This window comes from Neomonachus schauinslandi, chromosome 5, assembly GCF_002201575.2.
Source record: "Neomonachus schauinslandi chromosome 5, ASM220157v2, whole genome shotgun sequence".
NCBI classification, from domain to species: Eukaryota; Metazoa; Chordata; class Mammalia; order Carnivora; family Phocidae; genus Neomonachus; species Neomonachus schauinslandi.
This window is the reverse complement of record NC_058407.1, coordinates 171,508,321-171,529,485: the sequence shown is the minus strand read 5'-3', so window position 1 is coordinate 171,529,485 and position 21,165 is coordinate 171,508,321. Positions and strand designations below refer to the sequence as shown.

Genomic DNA, 21,165 nt, shown 5'->3' with positions numbered 1-21,165 from the left:
CTTAGGGGTGGGTTGAGCTGGTAGGTGGGGTGTCCAAAGGATCCCATCCAAGCCGTGGGTTTGTGGGGTGCCCACTGCACCCCTGAGGGTGTGAGGAGGGACTAGACCTTGCCCTGCACCCCAGGACTCGTCTGTGTGTCCTGCTTGTTGGACTGAGATGTTTTCAAGGGGGCCAGTTTGGGAGGCCATGAAAACTCCTGGCTTTGGGGACCTGCCCCCCAGATCTGTGACCTTGGGCACACATCACACCGTTCCTTTTCTGGCATGGGGAGTAGGCAGCCAAAGATTTCAAGTTCAAAAACAGGAAAGTGACATGATAATCACCCCATCATGGATAGTGTGCTGTATCCCGTACTTTAGGGGGCTTCTGTGCATCGTTTCATGTAATTCTTAAAATGAGATGAGGCACTGTTATTTCTATTTGATATCTGAAGCAGAAGGAGATTCACCTGCTCAAGAACACACAGCTGGTAAGGCGCCCTGCAGGAGCCTGAATCCAGCTCTTGAGCACTCTGCAGTGCAGGTGTATTGAGAGATGGGCTTTTAAAGTATGAACTGGCAGCATGGAAAACCTTAGGGATTAAGTAGCCATTTTTCATGTATCAGGTTACCTTCTTGCTGGGACACTATTTGAAAAGAAATGGTAGGTGGTGGTTCCAGTTTTAAAAAAATTTTTAGGGACAACCCAGGAGATCTTCCTATAAACTGGTGATACTTGATAGTTGTAATTTTTCAAGCTTTAGGAGGAGAACGACCATGACATTGCGTTGCAAAGCTGAAATTTTAACTACAAGTGAAACCTGCAAGTATTTAGAGAGAGAATTTTTATTTTTCAGATGAGACTGATCAGCGCCTTGAAACAAACAGTAAACTTGAGCACTTCTAAAGGCAATGGTGAAAGAAAAGAAAAGAGCAGACAAAAAAGGGGATAAGTCCACCCGCTCTTCCTCCTCTCTCTCTGGTTATCCAGAGTTTGCCAAACAAGATGGCAGTGTGGCTAGGCAAGAGATGTCCCCCGGTGCCGTCCCACCATTGGAAATGCAGCCCAGCGAATTGGGGCCCCGAAGAGAGTCCAAACATGATAACCAGCAGAATGAAGATGCCACTCACTACGAAGAGCCCATTCTCACCAAACTCATAGTTGAAAGGTGATTTTTAATGGGCTGCATCTTCCATGTTCCCCTTTCTATGCTCTTTTCTCTCTCTCTGCAATCTCTTTTTGTGGCTTTCCCTGCCCCTCTCCTAGATGACTGTAAAAAACTAGGTCTCTCTCTTGGAGTTTGAGGTTCAAATTTTTAACTCCCTACTGGACATTGTCCACTGGACTTCCAGCTCCCTGTGTCCCGAAACAAAGACTGCAGGACTTGAAATGAGATCTGGATTGGGGTCTTAGCTCTGTGACATCAACAACATCACTGAACTTTTCTGAGCCCCAGGTTCTTCTTTTTTTTAAGATTTTATTTGAGAGAGGGAGAGATTGAGAGAGAGAGAGCATGAGCGGGGGGAGGGGCTAAAAGGGAGAAGCAGGCTTCCCGCTGAGCAGGGAACTCGATCTTAGGACCCCGAGATCATGAACTGAGCCTAAGGCAGATGCTTCACCGACTGAGCCAGGCAGGTACGCTGAACCTCAGGTTGTTGTTTTTTTTTTTTTTTTAAGATTTTTTTAAAAATTTATTCATTTGAGACAGAGAGAGAGAGACAGAGCATGAGCGGGGGGAGGTGCCTAGGGAGAGGGAGAAACAGGCTCTCTGCTGAGCAAGGAGCCCGATGTGGGACTCGATCCCAGGACCCTGGGATCATGACCTGAGCCGAAGGCAGATGCTTAACCCTCTGAGCCACCCAGGCACCCCTGAGCCTCAGGTTTTTAACTGGGGAAAACACACCCCATAGAAGGTTCCTCCACATGTTACTACTTCTCCAGCCATTGGCTTCTCCATTGATCTCTGTTGATTTCTGTAAGGGGGCTACCATTTCCTCCCTCTCCAGACTGTCCTCCTCCTTCCCTATGAATTCGTATTTCTTTTTCCTCTAGGCTTCTCTCATTAGTCCTTTTCTTGAATGCTTACTTCGCCTCTTCGTTATCTCTTGACTGGACTGTTGGCCTCATTTCCTAAAGATTTGAGATTTGACTTCCTAATTGTTTCCATCACTCCCTGGATCAGTTATCTGTCCTTGTAACAGGTCACCCCAGAACGTGATAATTAAGATGAATATTATCGCACACAGTTCATGGGGGGTCAAGAATCGGGGAGCAGCTTAGCTGGATGGCATTGGGTTAGGACATCTGGAGTTGTAGCCAAGATGCGAATCTAGACTGCCATCGTCCGAAAGCTTGGCCGGCTGCTCGGTCTGCTTTCAGAGCGGCTCCTTGGCATGGCTGTTGGCGGGAGGCCTCAGTCCCTCATCCCATGGACTCCCTCCACAGGGCTGCTTGGCTGTCCTCACCACCTGGCAGCTGGCTTCCCCAGAGAGTAATCCGAGAGAGAGCAAGGGCAGAAGCCACGTGTCTTTTATGACCAGTCTCTGATGTCACTCTCTGTCATTTCTGTAATATTCTGGTGGCCCCACAGGTCAGCCCTCTTCAGTGTGAGTGAGGCTTACACAAGGGTGCGAGTACTCAGAGGTGAGAATCTCTGGGAGCCATTTTGAGGCTGGCTCCCACACTCTTAGAAACTTTTGATTTCTTTCCATCGTCTACAGCAAAAAGCCCCTCAGCCTGATGCTCTGACCCAGCCTGCCTCTCTCCTCAAACTCAGGAGCCCAGCTAGACTTCTGCCCACGATCCCATTTGTTTTTACCTTTGCTTGCAAAGCTCGCTTTGCTGGAGGGTTTGTCCCGCGTTTCTGAATGACCAAATCCCACCTACTCTTCTGGTCCAAACTTTTCCATTGCTGCTTTCCAATAGGAAGTAATTTTGCTCAAAACGTTGTTTATCATACTTGTCACTTTCTATTATGTGTCACTGTATACATAGGATCTTTTCCTCCCTATAACATACGTATCTAATGTGTATGAATTACTAGAATTTGTTTCCATGGCTCAACCTCTCAGGTGGAATATTCCGTCCCAACAGAGACACACCCAAGAATATCAAACACCAGACCTTAGGCCTCGTGGGTGCTCAGTCAGGACTTAACTGTCTGCATATCATTGGCCACTTTTATTTTTATTTCTTGGTTGACATGTAGTTACACAATGTTAGATTAGTTTCAGGTGTACAACATAGTGATTCCACCACCCTATACATTATGCTCTGCTCCCCACAAGCGTAGCTGTGATCTGTCACCACACAACGCCATTGCAACGCCGTTGACCCTCTTCCCTATGCTGAGCCTTTTATCCCCGGGACTTACGCCATAACTGGAAACCTGTATCTTTCTCTCCCCTTCACCCATTTTGCCTATCCTCCCAGCCCCCTTTGCTCTGACAGCCATCAGTTCTCTGCATTCATGGGTCTGTTTTTGCTTTTTGTTTGTCTTTTATTTATTTTTTAAAAGATTTTATTTATTTATTTGACCGAGAGAGAGCGAGAGTGGGAACACAAGCAGGGGGAGTGGGAGAGGGAGAAGCAGGCCTCCTGCCAAGCAGGGAGCCCGATGCGGGGCTTGATCCCAGGACCCTGAGATCATGACCTGAGCTGAAGGCAGACGTTTAACCGACTGAGCCACCCAGGTGCCCCTTTTTGTTTGTTTTTTAGATTCCATCTAGAAGTGAAATCAGGTATTTGTCTTTCTCTGACTTATGTCACTTATAATACTCTCTAGGTCCATCCATATTGTTGCAAAAGGCAAGATTTCATTCTCTTTTCTGGCTGAGTAATATTCCATTGTATGTATATACCACATCTTCTTTTTCTGTTCATCTGTGGATGGACGCTTGGGTTGCTTCCAAATCTTGGCTCTTGTAAATAATGCTGCAATAAACATGGGGTGCATTTATCTTTTAGAATTGTGTTTTCATTTTCTTTGGGCAAATATCCACTGGTGGAATGACTGGATCATATGGTTTTCTATTTTTAATTTTTTGAGGAACCTCCGTAATGTTTTCCACGGTGGCTGCACCAATTTACATTCCCATCAACAGTGCACAAGGGCTCCCTTTTCTCCACATCCTCGCCAACACTTGTTGTTTCTTGTCTTTCTGGGTCTACCCATTCTGACAGGTGTAAGGTGATATCTCATTTTGGTTTTGATTTGCATTTCCCTGATGGCGAGTGATCTTGAGCATCTTTTCATGTGTCTGTTGGCCGTCTGTATGTCTTCTTTGGAAAAATGTATATTCAGGTCCTCTGCGCATTCTTTAATGGGATCATTTGTATCTTTGGTGTTGAGTTTTATAAGTTCTTTATATATCTTATACATTAACCCCTTATTGGGTATATCATTTGCAAGTATCTTCTATTCAATAAATTGCCTTGTTTTGTCGATGGTTTCCTTTGCGAGGCAAAACCTTTTTATTTTTATTATGTACTATTTTGTAGTCCCCATAACTTACTTTCACTTTTGTTTCCCTTGCCTGAGCAGTCATATCTAGAAAAATGTTGCTGTGGCTGATATCAGAGAAATTACTGCCTGTGCTCTCTCCTAGGAGTTTTATGGGATCAGGTCTCACACTTAGATCTTTAATCCATTTCGGTCTATTTTTATGTATGGTGTAAGAAAGTGGTCCAGTTTCTTTCTTTTCCAGTTTTCCTAGTACCATTTGTTGAGAGACTGTCTTATCCCCATTGTATATTTTTGCCTCCTTTGCTGTAGGTTAATAGACAATTTAAGTGTGGGTTTACTGGGCTGTCTGTTCTATTCCATTGATCTATGTGTCTGTTTTTGTCCCACTACCATGCTGTTTTTTTTTTTTTTTAAGATTTTATTTATTTATTTGAGAGAGAGAATGAGAGAGAGAGCACATGAGAGGGGGGAGGGTCAGAGGGAGAAGCAGACTCCCCGCCGAGCAGGGAGCCCGACGCGGGACTCGATCCCGGGACTCCAGGATCATGACCTGAGCTGAAGGCAGTCGCTCAACCAGCTGAGCCACCCAGGCGCCCTACCATGCTGTTTTGATTACTATAGCTTTGTAGTATATCTTGAAATCTGGGATTGTGATACCTCCGGCTTTGTTCATCTTTCTCAAGATTGCTTTGGCTATTTTGCGCCTTTTGTGGTTCCATACAAATCTCAGTATTATTTGTTCTAGTTCTGTGAAAAATGCTGTTGGCATTTTGATAGGGATTGCACTGAGTCCGTGGATTGCTTTGGGTAGCATGGACGTTTTAACAATATTAATTCTTAGAATCCATGAGCATGGAATATCTTTCCATTTGTTTGTGTCACCTTTAATTTCTTTCATCCGTGTTTTATAGTTTTGAGAGTACAGGTCTTTCACCACCTAGGTTGAGTTCTTTCCCAGGTATTTTATTGTTTTTGGTGCAATTATAAGTGGAATTGTTTTCTTAATTGTTCTATTACTAGTATATGGAAGCGCCACCAATTTCTGTTAGCAGCCATTTATAAATGAGCTATTATGTGCCAGCTCTGGGTTGAGCACTGTAGAAGGATATCAAAAAGTAGGAAATAGGGTCTATGTGCGTAGTGCGTAGTTATGTTTTACATTGGGCTCTTTCTAGAGAAACTCAGCAGAGTTTCTCAGCAATGTACACTGACTTAGTTCAGAGAAGGTAGATCCTGGCGTTGCCCTGATGTGGGAACCAGACGAATTGAATATCCTGACATAGAACTGGTCTGGATCCAGGCCAAGAGCCCCAGGAAACATGTATGTGTCTTGGGAGTGAGGGGAGGTGTTGATACCATTGAAAGGAGCTATTGTGACTTTTAAAAATCCTTGACAGTTTCTTTATTCATTGCTTTTCTTTACCAAAGTGCTATATACTCATGACAAATGAAATGATGCCAAGTTATCTTAAAGAAGAGTTCATTCTTGGGGTTGCCATGGTGGCTCAGTCAGTTAAATGTCTGCCTTCAGCTCAGGTCATGATCCCAGGGTCCTGAGATCGAGCCCTGCATTGGGCTTCCTGCTCAGTGGGGAGTCTGCTTATCCCTCCCCTTCTCCCTCACCCCCTGCTGATGCTTTCTCTCTCTCTCAAGTAAATAAACAAAATCTTTAAAAAAAGAAGAGTTCATTCTTTCCCTCCACCATATTCCAATTTTGCCCTCCCTGCCCCTCCCATGGGTTGCCACAATCTCTCATGAATTAGAAGAAAGTCTTTGGGTTTTACAGGTAAATAATCACAGAATCTTCAAGGTAGAATAATTTCCTAACTCTCCTCAATATTTATGCAGATTACTTAGGTTTCCTGACTCTCTGCATGATCTAGAACCTCTGAAATCATGTTGAATAATTGGTGGGAAGATCAGGCATCCTGTTTATGTTCCTGATTTTAAGGGAGCTGATTTTGGTATTTCACTTGCAAAAATCCTATATGCTATCGCTTTTTCATAAACAGTCTCTTATGTTTAGGTAGTTTCCTCGCATTATAACATGACTAGAATTTTTATTTTTATTATTTATTTATTTATTTATTTTTAAAGATTTTATTTATTTATTTGACAGAGAGACAGCGAGAGCAGGAACACAAGCAGGGGGAGTGGGAGAGGGAGAAGCAGGCTTCCCACTGAGCAGGGAGCCCAATGCGGGGCTCGATCCCAGGACCCTGGGATCATGACCTGAGCCGAAGGCAGACGCTTAACGACTGAGCCACCCAGGCACCCCCATGACTAGAATTTTTAAAGAAATGACTGTGAATTTTATCACACGCCTTTCTGGCATCTTGATATAAACCTGTGGTCTTTCTCCTTTGATTTGCTGATGTCATGAGTTGTGATAGACTTTCTAACATTGAATCTTCCTTGCATTCTTGGACAAAGCCCATTTTTGCAACGGCTGTCACCTGTTCTTTTGTTTTTCACCTCACTTACCCCAGACCTTAGAGCTGAGTGAGGTCCCAAATCACACGTTATCCACCCAGTTCTGAACTCAAAATCTGCACACTGTCCTTGATTCCCTCTTCCCCAAAGCCAGCACGTCAGCAAGACCTTTTGGTCCCATGTCTAGAATATATCTTGAAAAAAAAACTTTGTAAAATTATCATGGTAAAATACACATAACATAGGGAGCGCCTGGGTGGCTCAGTGGGTGAAGTGACTCTTGATCTCAGCTCAGTTCTTGATCTCAGGGTCATGAGTTCAAGCCCTGTGCTGGGCTCCATCCTGGGTGTGGAAAGTGCTTCTTAAAAAATACGCATAAAATTTCCTATTTTAACCATTTTAAGTGTATAATTCAGTGGCATTAAGTACGCTCATCTGTTGTGCAACCATCACCACTGTTAGTTTCTAGAACTTTTTCATCATTCCAGACAGAAACTGTCGAGAATAAACCGTCATCTTCCATCTCCACCCCCTTTCACTGTTTGCTCCTGGTTGTTAGCTCTCCCACAGTCTCTTCCCACAGCAGCCAGCCAGAGTGCTCTTTTTATGACATAAATCTGACCTTGGCCAACTCCCCTCTTAGAACCCTCTCTAGATTCCTCCTAGAGCTCTGGATTTTCCTGCCGCCCCCGAGCCTCTGTCTCCTCTCCTATCCTCCCTCTGTCCTGTGCCCCAGCTGGGCCTCCCTCCTCTCTGTTGTCTGAACTTGAGCTGTAGGGCTCTTTCCTGCCCCAGGGCCTTTGTACTTGCTGTTCCCTCTTCCCAGGATTCTTCATAGGGCTGTTTGTTTCATGACCTGTGGGTCTCAGTATAGCTCCCATGTCCTCCAAGAGGCTTCTGCCCTGACCACCGTACACAGCAGCCTCCTTATTCTCAGCCACGTTCCCCGATCATGTCTTTCTCAAAACTTGAACATGATCTGGAATTACCTTGTTCATGTGTTCCCTGTGTCTCCTCAGTGACCTATGAGGTTCCGAGGGCAGGAACTTTCTAGTCTTGTTCATGGCGCCAGCCCAGTGCTTAGAAAGGGGCACAGTGGCCCTCGGGGAACGTTTGTTGAGTGAATGAATGTGACATAATGCTTGTACACCTTCACTGATGTTAATTATGACTTTAACCCACCGTCACTTAGGTTTGATCATGCCACTCATTGCCTTGAGCTTTATTTCTTTGTAGCTACGAAGGGGAAAAAGTCCGTGGACTATATGAGGGAGAAGGCTTTGCGGTCTTTCAAGGAGGTTGCACCTACCACGTGAGTGACACATTTCGGGAACGGGCAGGGAGGAAGTTTTAGAATGTTCTGTGAGAGTTTTAGATTTGTATCTTCAGAAAAGTCCATTGATTCTTCAGAAGAAATTGGAAGTACTTAATGCTGATTTAACTTTGACCACCTACTCCAAGGTAAAAACACGGCTCCATACAACTGAAGTCGTCATTTTTAAAAAGATTTTATTTTTTTTAACATTTTATTTATTAGTTAGAGAGAGAGAGAGAGACCCAGGACCCTGGAATCATGACCTGAGCTGAAGGCAGATGCTTAACCAACTGAGCCACCCAGCTGTCCCAAGATTTTGTTTATTTGAAATAGAAAGAGGGAGCACAAGCAGGGGAAGCGGCAGGCAGAGGGAGAGGGAGAAGCAGGCTTCCTGCTGAGCAAGGAGCCTGATGCAGGGACTCAATCCCAGGACCCTGGGATCATGACCTGAGCCAAAGGCAGACTCTTAACCGACTGAGCCACTCAGGTGCCCCTGAAGTTGTCATTTTAGGTTGTTTTCTTTTCCTGATTTTTGTTTATTGTACAAACAACATTAAGGTGACTAAAGTAAATACGGAAGAGGAAAATCCCAGGATCGTCATCCTTTCCCAGTAAGTATTTTGGGTAGGCCGTGTATCCCTTCTGTTCCTTGAATGGAAGAATCAGCATTGACGTGGGCCTATCAATTTTGCAGATAACATCTTGAATCCTTTTTCACTTATGATACTTTGCTGTATTGCTGCATGGTTTTCATAACTTAAATGTTCTGTGGTAAAACATACATAAAATTTACTATTGTAACCATTTTAAGTGTATAGTTTAGTAGCATTAAGTGCATTCCCCTCGTGGTAGAACCCTCCCCATCACCCATCTCTGGAACTGAAATGTTCCCAAACTGAAACTCTGTCCCCATTTAAACACTAACCCTCATTTCTTCCTCTATAAATATAAAATATATTTTATTTATGTTATATTATTTAATTGTATTATATAAATATATTTATTTAATTATATAAATGTATATTCTATTTAATTATATAACATATATAAATATATATTATATATATTGCATAGTGTTCTGATTTACTATTCATTACGGTACCATAATTATTAGGTACTTTTGAGGTGTTTTTGTTTTTTTGCCATCACTAATAATGATGCTGCAGATCATTCAGATTACCAAAGAAACATGTGCTTATAATAAGAACAAATTGTTACGGTTGGGGTCCCAGAGCATGGGTTTCTGTACCCTGATTTTTTTCCCCCCGCTAAACAATATGACACCTTCTTATTCCTGTCTCACAAAAACTCCTAAAAAGGCCATTATTATGGCTGAATGATACTAAAATGACTGTCCCGGCTGGCCTTTGCCAGTTTTGGAATAAGCTGTTGGGTTCAGAATCCTGATCAGAATCCTCCTTCAGCACCGTGGCTCTAAATGAAGCCCTGATGTGTGAACACTTCAACATGGCACCCAGTTCTTGATCACCAGGCGTCAACCCCTCTCAGGCTGCTGAGGACGCGGAGTCAGCTCCTACTACCCCAGAGGTGCTTGGCTAAGTCACCCGTAGCTCAAGCCTGGCCCGCTGGCTTCACCCTTCCCATGCCTGTGGGGCAAACACCCTCCATTTCTAGAGGATCTCGTCCCCACCCACTGCCCGCTACTTGGCCGTGCAAGCTTCCCACAGTTTCCTCAGACTCTTTTGATTAAAAATAATCATCAGTTGGATCTCCTGTAAATTGTGAGGGAGGCCCACCCAGCAGAAAGGCTCCGTAGCCCCAGGCCCCACGTCATGAGACCACGGGTTTGCCACATATTTAGCTCGCAATCCCCTAAGGACAGACAATGAAACCAGACATTTCATGGCACCTTTGCCCTTACCATGTTAGAGGCAGTGTGATCCTTTCTAGGCTAGTTTGTTAAAACGCTGGTTCTTGTGCCCCTAATCGATTCCATCATCACAGAGCCAGCCAACAGTCGGAAAACCACTGGCTGCCCCACGTTTTCCTCAGTCCCAGCCTGTCCGTCCTGAGCCCGTGGGAACCCCGGGCTGATAATATAACGTGTCTCCTTGCTAGTGAGTTGGGGCCGCCATTCTCCAGAGAAGTGTGGTCTGGGGGACCAGCAGCATTATCTGGGGATTTTTTCAAAATGCACATTCTCGGGCCCCAGCCCAGACCGGCTGATGAATCAGAATCTCAGGGGTGGGCCCAGCCATCTGTGTGTTCACAATCCCCTTCAGAGGCGACTCTGAAGCATGGTAGAGTCTGAGAACCGCTGAGTTAGGGTGCTGTTTCCCCAGGGTGTGTCCTCCCCTACACCCAGCCCACCTCTAACCAGGTGATCCCAAGGAAGAACTGGACGTATTCTTACCTTCTTTTCTCAAATAGCATTTAGACATTCAGGTGTGCTAAGTTGTTAGTGACTAGTTCCTAACTAATTCCTACTAGTTAACAGTAGACACTAAATATAAACGGACGATCCTGACAGCTGGGGGTCGTATACGTATATAAATATGTCCGTATACACGGACACACCCACACCGATAAATCCCGGTACCGGAAATCGCACAAGCATGAAATTTACAAATGGAGTAGTTGCTAATATCCACATATTGGTTTTCACCAGGTCTACCTAGTTTTTTTTTTTTTTTTTTTAAGATTTTATTTATTTGAGAGAGAGAGAGTGAGTGAGAGAGAACACAAGCCGTGGAAGGGGCAGGGGGAGAGGGAGAAGCAGACTCCCCGCCGAGCAGGGAGCCCGATGTGGGACTTGACCCCAGGACCCTGGGATCATGACCTGAGCCGAAGGCAGACGCTTAACGACTGAGCCACCCAGGTGTCCCAGGTCTACCTAGTTTAAATAATTTTTAAAAATCCTTACACTGTGATGTGCACAACCAAAAGCATGTGAATTCTTTTTAACTACGGCCTTTTTCACCGTTTAATTAGGAGAGGAAGACACAGACTGAATTTACAACTCATGTCTAACCGTTGCATAGGACTGCTTGGTGTACGTTTTGGGGAATTTGGACAAGCATATTCATGCAGATGAAAGGGGGGGATGAGGCTCCATCCTAAGAACTAAAACCACGGTGGCAGGCATTGTGTCGAATGAAGGACTGGTCCTGAGGTCTTGTTGTTGTTCTGTTTTGAAGGGTATGTTTTCAGAAGGACTCATGCATGGACAAGGGACTTACATTTGGGCCGATGGACTGAAATATGAGGTAAAGCACGTAATATGTTATAGTGTTAAACTGTAATTAATGAAACTTAATGGTCAGCTTCCCACAATGAAACATACTGCTTTCATAAAAGTGATTCAGCACATGGGTTAAAAAAATCCAGAGAGGGCGCCTGGGTGGCTCAGATGGTTAAGCGTCTGCCTTCGGCTCAGGTCGTGATCCCAGGGTTCTGGGATCGAGTCCCGCATTGGGCTCTCTGCTCCTTGGGGGCCTGCTTCTCCCTCTGCCTCTCTCTCTGTCTCTCATGAGTAAATAAATAAAATCTTAGGAAAAAAAAAAGTCCAGAGAACCAGAGACTATAGGTGAAACGTGACTCATTACCGCATGGGCTCCTGGTGATTGTTACCCGCTTCATCTGTATGTTCTGGGGTCTCTCTGTGTGTTCTGTGTGTGTATTTGTATTTGGTTTCTCTCACTTTTTACAAACACAAATAGTTCATTATACATTCTCTTCTGTACCTTTATTTTTGTGGAGATCAAACCGTATCCAGCTCCAGGTATTTTTACTGGCTGCTTTTATTCCTCGGTCGTGGGTCTCCCTTAACCCATCTTGCTGGTTTAAAGGGAATGTATATTTTTAAATGGGTTGCTAGAAGGCTATTCCAGACGTTGAGATTGCAGCACTGCTTGTGATGTTTTTAAGTGGTAATGAAAATATTTAAAACCCATGCCCATAATGCACATATTCAAGTAGCGGCCAAATAAGGGAAACAGGCAGGTTTGGGCCAGCTGGGCAGCTCACTGGGGCTGCCCAGTGGGAGACGATGAGCCGCAGGGGCGCAGGGGAGCCTGAGGATCTGGTGGTTTGGGGCCAGCCTTTCCAGGGAAACTCTTCTCCCCGCAACACCCTGCCTTCCAGCCTGTGGGCCTTGGTTTATTTCTGGCAGCTCTCAGGCGGGAATCCTTCCTGCAGGCACGGACCTTTCCGCACCAGCCTAGACAGGAGGGTTTATGGGCAGGATCTGAGCTGTCACAGAAGTACCTTCAGGGAGGTCAGCTGGCCTCGTGGATTCCGGCCAGTGGTCAGGCCAGGTCACCCTGACCCCTTCTCCCCGCCGCCTGCCTGCCTCCCCCGAGTTCACGTTCCCGAGAGAGAATCCGGTGGCTCAGGGCTGATGTCCTGGCCCTGAGCAGCGCGGGTTCTCCGGAAGGCACCCACGGGGCAGGCGGTTGGCTGATGTGTCTGCAGAATATTTTGATGAACCACGGGCGGAAAGAAGGGTTTCCATCAGTTGATCACCAAGCCGGGCTAATCAGTGGAGTCCCTTGGAGAGAACACTGGAAGCCAGGGCAGTAAGCCTCCTTCGACATGGGTTCCAAGACGCTCGCGTGCCCAAGGCCAGGATTGGAAACCAGCACTTTTCCATGTCCCCTGTTTGCCTCTTGGAGCCTTGTCTACACACAGCTTCTGGCTGTTTTATTCTGCTGGGGCTTCCGCCCAGGGGAGGGGAGGTGAGGGAGGATGGGGTGTGTAGAGAAGGAAGGAGGAGAGTGGAAACTGGGGCGGAGGGGAGATACTCCACTGTTGCTGCGGAGGAGAGACAGGAATAGCATCCAGTAGTCAAGGAGGCGTCTCAGACCGCCCACAGGACTAGGGGTCTCTCCCCTGCTTTCTCTCTCTCTCTCACTCTCTGGGCCGTTTTGCCCTAGGGGGAGTTTGTGAAGAACATCCCCATGAACCATGGCGTGTACACGTGGCCGGATGGCAGCACCTACGAAGGAGAAGTGATCCACGGCGTGAGGCAAGGATTTGGTATGTTCAAATGCGGCACGCACCCCGTGTCCTACATCGGCCACTGGTGTCACGGCAAGAGACACGGGAAGGTGGGTGAGGCAGCCCCGGGACTCCCGTCCACTGATAGGATGAACAAACACAGAGGGTGGGAGGTGGGGGGCTGTTGTGACAGTAGATTCACTTTCTGTTGATTGATAGGAAATTTACATCACACGAAACGGACCGTTTTAGAGTCAGCAGTCGGTGGCATTCAGGGAACTCCCAGGGTTGTGAGACTTCCACCTCTGTCTGGTCCCACAGCATTTTCATCAACACTCCAAAATAAAACCCTGTACCCACTTGGCAGATATTCCCCACCCCGGCCCCTCGGCGGGCCCCGATCTGCCTTCTGTCTCTACGGGTTTACCTAGGCTGGATGGTTCATAGGAATGGAACCCTACAGTATGTGACTGACCTTCTGTGTCTGGCTTCTCCCACTCAGCCTCAGGTTTTTGAGATTCATCCAGGTTGTAGGTACTTAATTCCTTTTTGTGGCTGAATAATAGTCCAGTGTATGGATGGACCACATTTTGTGTATCTGCTCATTCATCGATGGACATTTGGGCTCTCTCCGTCTTTGGGCTTCTGTGAATAGCGCCGCTATGAACGTGTGTGTAGGGGTTTATTTGAGTACTTGTTTTCAGTTCTCTGGCATATAAACCTAGGAGTGGAGTATGGGAACTGGATGTTTAACATTTTGAGGGACCTCCAAACTGTTTTCCACCACAGCTGCACCAGCTTACTCTCTCGCCGGTGATGCCATTTTTCATGCCTTAATGCGACACTTCATTATCAGGGAGGAATTGATTTGTGACATCTCATTTTCACGTGGGGGCTACCTTACCATCTTCTCGATTCCAAGACAGAAACATACGACGGATTAGGTGTCTTGCCCAAGTAGGACGTTGACTTCTTTGCGGTTTAGACTCCCTAAATTCATATATTTTTAAATCTTTACCTTTAATAAACATTTGTTTTATGAGACTTGATTTTTTTAAAATGGTATCATTTGTTTCAGGGCTCTATTTATTACAATCAAGAGGGTACCTCCTGGTACGAGGGGGACTGGGTGTACAACATCAAAAACGGTTGGGGGATCAGATGGTAGGTATCACCTCTGCCACGTGTGGGATATGGGTGATAAGTGTGTGTGTGGGCCCAAATAATTTTCACGTAGGCAACTTAAGGTGCAGGGGGGCGCCTGGGTGGCGCAGTTGGTTGAGCGTCCAACTCTTGATCTCGGCTTGGGTCATGGTCTTGGGGTCATAGGATCAGGCCCCACATTGGGCTCTGCACTGGGTATGGAGCCTGCTTAAGATTCTCCCTCTCCCTCTGCCCCACCTCCTGCCCAACGCATGCTCGCTCGCTCGCTCTCAAATAAATAACTCAAATCTTAAAAAAAAAAAAAAAAAAGTAGAAATTCCGGGGAACACATTTTCTGTGTAAGTAGGGTGGAATACTTAAATTCACCCCAGTGTAATCTCCATAGTGATGAACATATTCTATGGAAATTTAGAGAAACATTATATTAAGTGAGGTTTAATAATACAGTTTCACTTTATCACAGGTAGAAACTGTCTTTCTTTGTTCTCTATTAATCATAGATATCTATTACTGTATGTTTTTGGAAGACTCTTATTTTAAAATAATGACAGTATTTTTTTAAAGATTTTATTTATTTGACAGAGAGAGACACAGTGGGAGAGGGAACACAAGCAGGGGAAGTGGGAGAGGGAGAAGCAGGCTTCCCACTGAGCAGGGAGCCCAATGCGGGGCTCGATCCCAGGACCCTGGGACCATGACCTGAGCCGAAGGCAGACGCTTAACCGACTGAGCCACCCAGGCGCCCCCGTTTGTTTATTTATTTTTTTTTAATAATTTTTTAAAGGATTTTTATTTATTGAGAGAGAGAGAGAGAATGAGAGAGAGAGCATGAGAGGGAGGAGGGTCAGAGGGAGAAGCAGACTCCCTGCCGAGCAGGGAGCCCGATGCGGGACTCGATCCCAGGACTCCAGGATCACGACCTGAGCCGAAGGCAGTCGCTCAACCAACTGAGCCACCCAAGCGCCCTGTTTGCTTGATTTTAGATTGAGCTGATAGAGTCAAATATTTTAAAGGTTGGAATATTTGGGGGTGAAATGTTAACCAATCATAGTATCATAAGAATTAGTTTTACAAGATTTAAAATACCTCTCTATTGTCACCTTATTAAATGATTGAGGATTTAATACAGTAGTTTATCCTACCCCTAAGATGATGATTTCTACTGACCACATGCCTATCCATTGAATTTAAGAAGACTGGGCACAAGGGTTGGATTTCTTCAAAGATGCTGAGAGAAGAAGTTTAAAAGAAAGTCTTCTTAAAGATAAGTATGGTATATAAAATAACTGATTGTTTTCAAATTTTTTTTTGTCCCAGTTACAAATCTGGAAACATATATGAAGGTCAGTGGGAAAACAATATGCGCCATGGGGAAGGCAGGATGAGGTGGCTGACGGCGAATGAGGAGTACACGGGTCAGTGGGAAAAGGGCATCCAGGTATGGCGCCAACTCATGTGACCCAAACACACCCAGGTGGGACCCTGTGGATCCTCAGCACATGGGTCACTCCATATATCGTCCGGTAACCTAAACCTAAGCTCTGCTAACTTTAGAACCCCAGAGTATGATTTACTGGTCCCAACCATCTTTTTTAAGATTTTATTTATTTATTTGACAGAGAGAGACACAATGAGACAGGGAACACAAGCAGGGGGAGTGGGAAAGGGAGAAGCAGGCTTCCCGCAGAGCAGGGTGCCTGATGTGGGGCTCGATCCCAGGACCCTGGGATCATGACCTGAGCCGAAGGCAGATGCTTGACGACTGAGCCACCCAGGCGCCCCTCAACCATCTTTTTTTAAGTACCGTTTCATCATTGAGGTTTCTCTAAAGTCTTACACACAAGTGAGGTCCTGGCATGGGCAAATCCATAATTCCCACAGCTTGTGTGCGAAGCAAGACTGTTCTCTACCCCTTAGAAGCTATGTATTTCCCGCACAGAAAAGAAAGGCTTTATATGGTTAAGTGTATGTGGTTTATATAGCTAAGATTTTCTAATAATATCTGCATAATCTAATAATATCACCTTATTCCCCGTCACCTATTTCCCTCGTCTCCCCCTGCCCCTTCCCTCTGGTGACCCCTGTAGTTAAGAATCTGTTTCTTGCTTTGAGACTCTCTCATTTTTTCCCCCTTTGCTTGTTTGTTTCTTAAATTCTACACAGGAGTGAAATCATGGTATTTGTCTTTGTCTGACTTATTTCTCTTAGCATTATGCTCTCTAGCTCCAACCACGTCATTGTAAATGGCAAGATTTCATTCTTTATGGCTGAATTGCCACATCTTATTTATTCATTCATCAGTTGATAGACATTTGGGCTCTTTCCATAATTTGGTTATTGTAAATAATGCTGCTATAAACATGGGGTGCATGTATCCCTATGAATTAGTGTTTCTGTATTCTTTAGGTAAATACCTAGTAGTGTGATTGCTGGATAGCAGGGTAGTTCTAATTTTAACTTTTTGAGGAACCTCCATACTGTTTTCCAGAGTGGCTGCACCAGTTTGCATTCCTACCAACAGTGCAAGAGGGTTTCCTTTTCTCTGCATCCTCACCCAACCCCTGTTGTTTCTTGTGTTGCTGATCTTAGCCATTCTGACAGGTGTGAGGTGATAGCTCATTGTGGTTTTGATTTGCATTTCCCTGATGATGAGTGATGGTTGAGCATCTTTTCAACATGTCGATTAGCCATCTGTAGGTCTTCTTTGGAAAAGTGTCTATTCATGTCTCCTGCCCATTTTTTGTCTGGATTATTTGTTTTTTGGGTGTTGAGTTTGGTAAGCTTTTCATGTATTTTGAATACTAACGCCTTATCAGATACATGATTTGCAAATTTCTTCTCCCATTCCATAGGTTGCTTTTTAGTTTGTTGATTGCTTCCTTCACTCTGCAGAAGCTTTTTATTTTGATGAAGTCCCGATAGTTTATTTTTGCTTTTGTTTCCTTTGCCTCAGGGGACCTATCTAGTAAGAAGTCGCTATGGCTGCTCTCAAAGTGGTTACTGCCTGTTTCTCTAGAGGATTTTTATGGTTTCAGATCTCACACTTAGGTCTTTAATCTATTTTGAATTTATTTTTGTGTCGGTATAAGAAAGTGGTCCAGTTTCATTCTTTTGCATGTTGCTGTCCCATTTTCCCAACACCATTTGTTGAAGAGACTTTTTCCCATTGGATGTTCTTTCCTGCTTTGTCGAAGATTCATTGACTGTATAATTGTGGGTTTATTTCTGGATTTTCTATTCTGTTCCATTCATCGTGTTTATTTTTGTGTTGGTACCATACTGTTTTGATCACTACAGCTTTGTATTATAACTTGAAGTCCAGAATTGTGATGCCTCCAACTTTGCTTTGCCTTTTCAAGATTGCTTTGGCTATTGGGGGTCTTTTGTGGTCCCATACAAATTTTAGGATTGTTTATTCTAATTCTGTGAAAAATGCTGTTGGTATTTTGATAAGGATTGCATTAAGTGTCCAGATTGCTTTGGACAGTATAGACATTTTAACAGTGTTCTTCCAATCCATGAGCATGGAATGTCTTTCCTTTTCTTTGTATCATCTTCAGTTTCTTTCAGAAGTGTTCTATAGTTTTCAGAGCACAGGTCTTTCTCCTCTTTGGTTGGGTTTATTATTTTTGGTGCAACTGTAAATGGGTTTGTTTTCTGAATTTCTCTTTCTGCTGCTTCATTATTGGTGTATAGAAATGCAGCATATTCCTGTAGATTGATTTTGTGTCCTGCAACTTTACTGAATTCATGTTATCAGTTCTGGCAGTTTTTTGGTGGAGTCTTTGGGGTTTTCTGTATATAGTATTACATCATCTGCAAATAGTGAATGTTTTACTTCTTCCTTACTGGTTTGGATGCCTTTTATTTCTTTTTGTTGTCTGATTGCTGTGGCTAGCATTTCTAGTACTGTGTTGAATAACAGTTTTGAGAGTGGACATCCCTGTCTTGTTCCTGACCATAGAGGAAAAGCTCTCGGTTTTTCCCCATTAAGGATGACATTAGCTGTGGGTTTTTCATGTTTGGCTTTTGTTATGTTATGTTCTTTCTAACCCTACTTTGTCAAGGTGTTTATCATGAATGGATGTTGTACTTTGTCAAATGCTTTTCCTGCATCTGTTGAAATGATCATGTGGTTCTTATCCTTTCTTCTATTGATGTGATGTATCACATTGATTTGCAAATACCGATCCACCCTTACAACCCAGAAATAAATCCCACTTGATTGTGGTGAATGAGGTTTTTTATGTTTGTTTGTTTTTGTGTTGTTTTTTTAAGAGAGAAGGTGTGGTGTGTGAGTGGGGCACGGGGATTTGGCAGAGGGAGAGAGAGAATCCTAAGCAGGCTCCACACTCAGTGCAGAGCCCAACATGGGGCTTGATCTCATGACCCTGAGATCATGATCTGAGCCAAAATCAAGAGTCGGACGCTTTCCCAACTGAGCCACCCAGGCACCCTGATCTGTTTGTTCTTGAATAAGTTTTAAGTTTGTATTTTTGAAGGAAGTTGTCCCATTTCATAGAAATTTATTGGCACAAGGTTGTTCATAATAGTCTCTCATGGGGATGCCTGGGTAGCTCGGTAGGTTGGACATCTGCCTTCAGCAGGGGTCATGATCCCAGCCTGGGATCAAGTCCCAAGTGGGGCTCCTTTCTCAGTGGGGAGCCTGCTTCTCCCTCTGCCTGCCACTCCCCCTGCTTGTGCTCTCTCTCTGACAAATAAATAAAATCTTAAAAAAAATAACTTCTTTAAAAGTCTCTCATGATTCTTTAAATATATATTGTATGGGATCTATAGTGATGTTCCCTCTTTCTCCCAGAACCAGTGATTTGTGTTTTCTCTTCTGTCTTCAGTCTTGTTGCAGATATATCCAAGTCATGAAAATTCTCTAAGAGCCAGTCTTAGTGTTATTTATTTTCTCTTGGGGTTTTTCAGTTTTTAATTTGATACCTGCTCTTTGTTATTACCTTCCTTCTGCATGCTTTGGGTTTGATATGCTCTTCTTTTCCTTGAATTGTAGGATGGAAGCTTGACTGATTTGAGACATTTCTTCTTTTCTAATATAAGCATTTAATACTAAAATTTTTCCTCTTAGCACTGCTTTCTCTGCATCCCACTAATTCTGATATATTTTAATTTTTGTTCAGGTGGGGGCAGAGGGAGATGCAGACTCCCTGCTGAGCAGGGAGCCCGATGCAGGGCTCAATCCTGGGACTCTGGGATCACGACCCTAGCCGAAAGCAGACGCTTAACCGACTGAGCCACCCAGGTGTCCCTCAAAATATTTTCTAATGTCCCTATGACTTCCTCTTTAACCTGTAAATTATTTTGACATATGTTGTTTACTTTCCAAATAGTTGGAGATTTTTCCAGATATCTTTCTGTTGTTGATTTTTCTGTTGAAATTTTTAATTCTACTGTGGTTAGAGAACATACTTTGTATGACTACATTTCTTTTAAATACGTTGTGGTTTATTTTGTGGCCCAGAATATGGTCTGTCTTGGTGAATGTTATGTGTATTTCTGCTTTTGTTGAATGGAGTGTTCTGTGGATGACAATTAGATCAAATTGGTTTGATAGTGTTGTTCAGGTCTTCTATACCACATTACTCATTTTCTGTTTATTTTTTCTACCCATTTCTGAGATAAGAGTGGTGAGGTGTCCAAGTATAATTATAGATTCATCTATTTCTTCTTTCAAATCTATCAATTTTTGCTTCATATATTTTTAAGTTCTGTTGTTAGGTGCATACTTGTTTAGGATTGTTACGTCTTCTTGGTGGATTGACACTTTGTTATCATCTTGTCATGTCCCTCTTTAGCTCTGATAGTTTCTTTTCCTCTGAAGTCTTTTTCTGATGTGAATATAGCCACTCCAGCTTTCTTTTTTCTTTTTAATTCTGGTAAAATACACATAACAAAAAATTTACCATCTTAATCATATTTAAGTGTCCAATTCAGGGCATTAAGCACATTCACACTGTTGTGCAGCCGTCCCCACCATCCTTCTCCAGAACTCTTTTCATCTTCCCAAACGGAGACTCTGTCCCCATCAAACACTCACTTCCCATCTCTCTTCCTCCTTTCCCCACCCCTGGCACCCACCATCTACTTTCTGTCCCTATGAATCTGACTCCTCTCGGTATCTCATATAAGTGGAATTATATAGTATTTGTCCTTTTGCAACTGGTTTATTTCACTCAGCATAATGTCTTCAAGGTTCATCCATCTTATAGTATGTGTTAGGATTTCCTTCCTTTTTAAGGCTGAATAATATTCCATTGTATGTTTATACCATCCTTATGCTTATTCATTCATCCATCGATGGACACCTGGGTTGCTTCCGCCTTTTGGTTATTGCAAGTAATGCTGCTATGAACATGAGTGCACAAATATTTGTTTGAGTCCCCATTTTCAATTCTTTTTAGCATATACCCAGAAGTTCTAGATATACAGAGTCTAGATATACAGAGTCATCCCATTGTTGAAAAAATTGTGTTTATATGTGTTATATGTACATATAATATGTTGATTTAGTGTGTATAATTGAATGTGCCTGGGGAAAATACAGATGAATTCTCAGACTCTCAAGTAGTGGTTGCCTCTGCAAAAGTGGGGTTGAAGAAGGCATTTTTCTTTTTTATCAATCCGGATGTTAAAAATAAATAAAATAAAATTTAAGGTAATAATTTATCAGTATCAATCTAGGCACTTTTTATACACTGTCTTCAGTCTTTACATCCAACCTGCAGGATAGTTGTTATTTTCATTTTATAGATGAAACCCAGAGGGCTTAAATAATTTGCCTTAGGTCAAATGGCTGGTTAATAAGTAGATGGCACAGAGGCT

At 43.8% G+C, this 21,165-nt stretch overlaps 1 protein-coding gene across 1 annotated transcript in view; it reads left to right on the top strand.

Moving 5' to 3' along the window:
- The first annotated feature begins 891 nt into the window (after window positions 1-891).
- LOC110571921 (radial spoke head 10 homolog B) overlaps window positions 892-21,165 on the top strand; it is a 52,598-nt gene continuing 32,324 nt past the window's right edge. Inside the window, exons 1-6 of the mRNA XM_021680114.1 lie at window positions 892-1,148; window positions 8,115-8,190; window positions 11,352-11,420; window positions 13,089-13,262; window positions 14,231-14,316; window positions 15,634-15,754. Of these exons, the coding sequence (XP_021535789.1) occupies window positions 892-1,148; window positions 8,115-8,190; window positions 11,352-11,420; window positions 13,089-13,262; window positions 14,231-14,316; window positions 15,634-15,754 (783 nt within the window). The remainder of the gene's footprint in view (window positions 1,149-8,114; window positions 8,191-11,351; window positions 11,421-13,088; window positions 13,263-14,230; window positions 14,317-15,633; window positions 15,755-21,165) is intronic.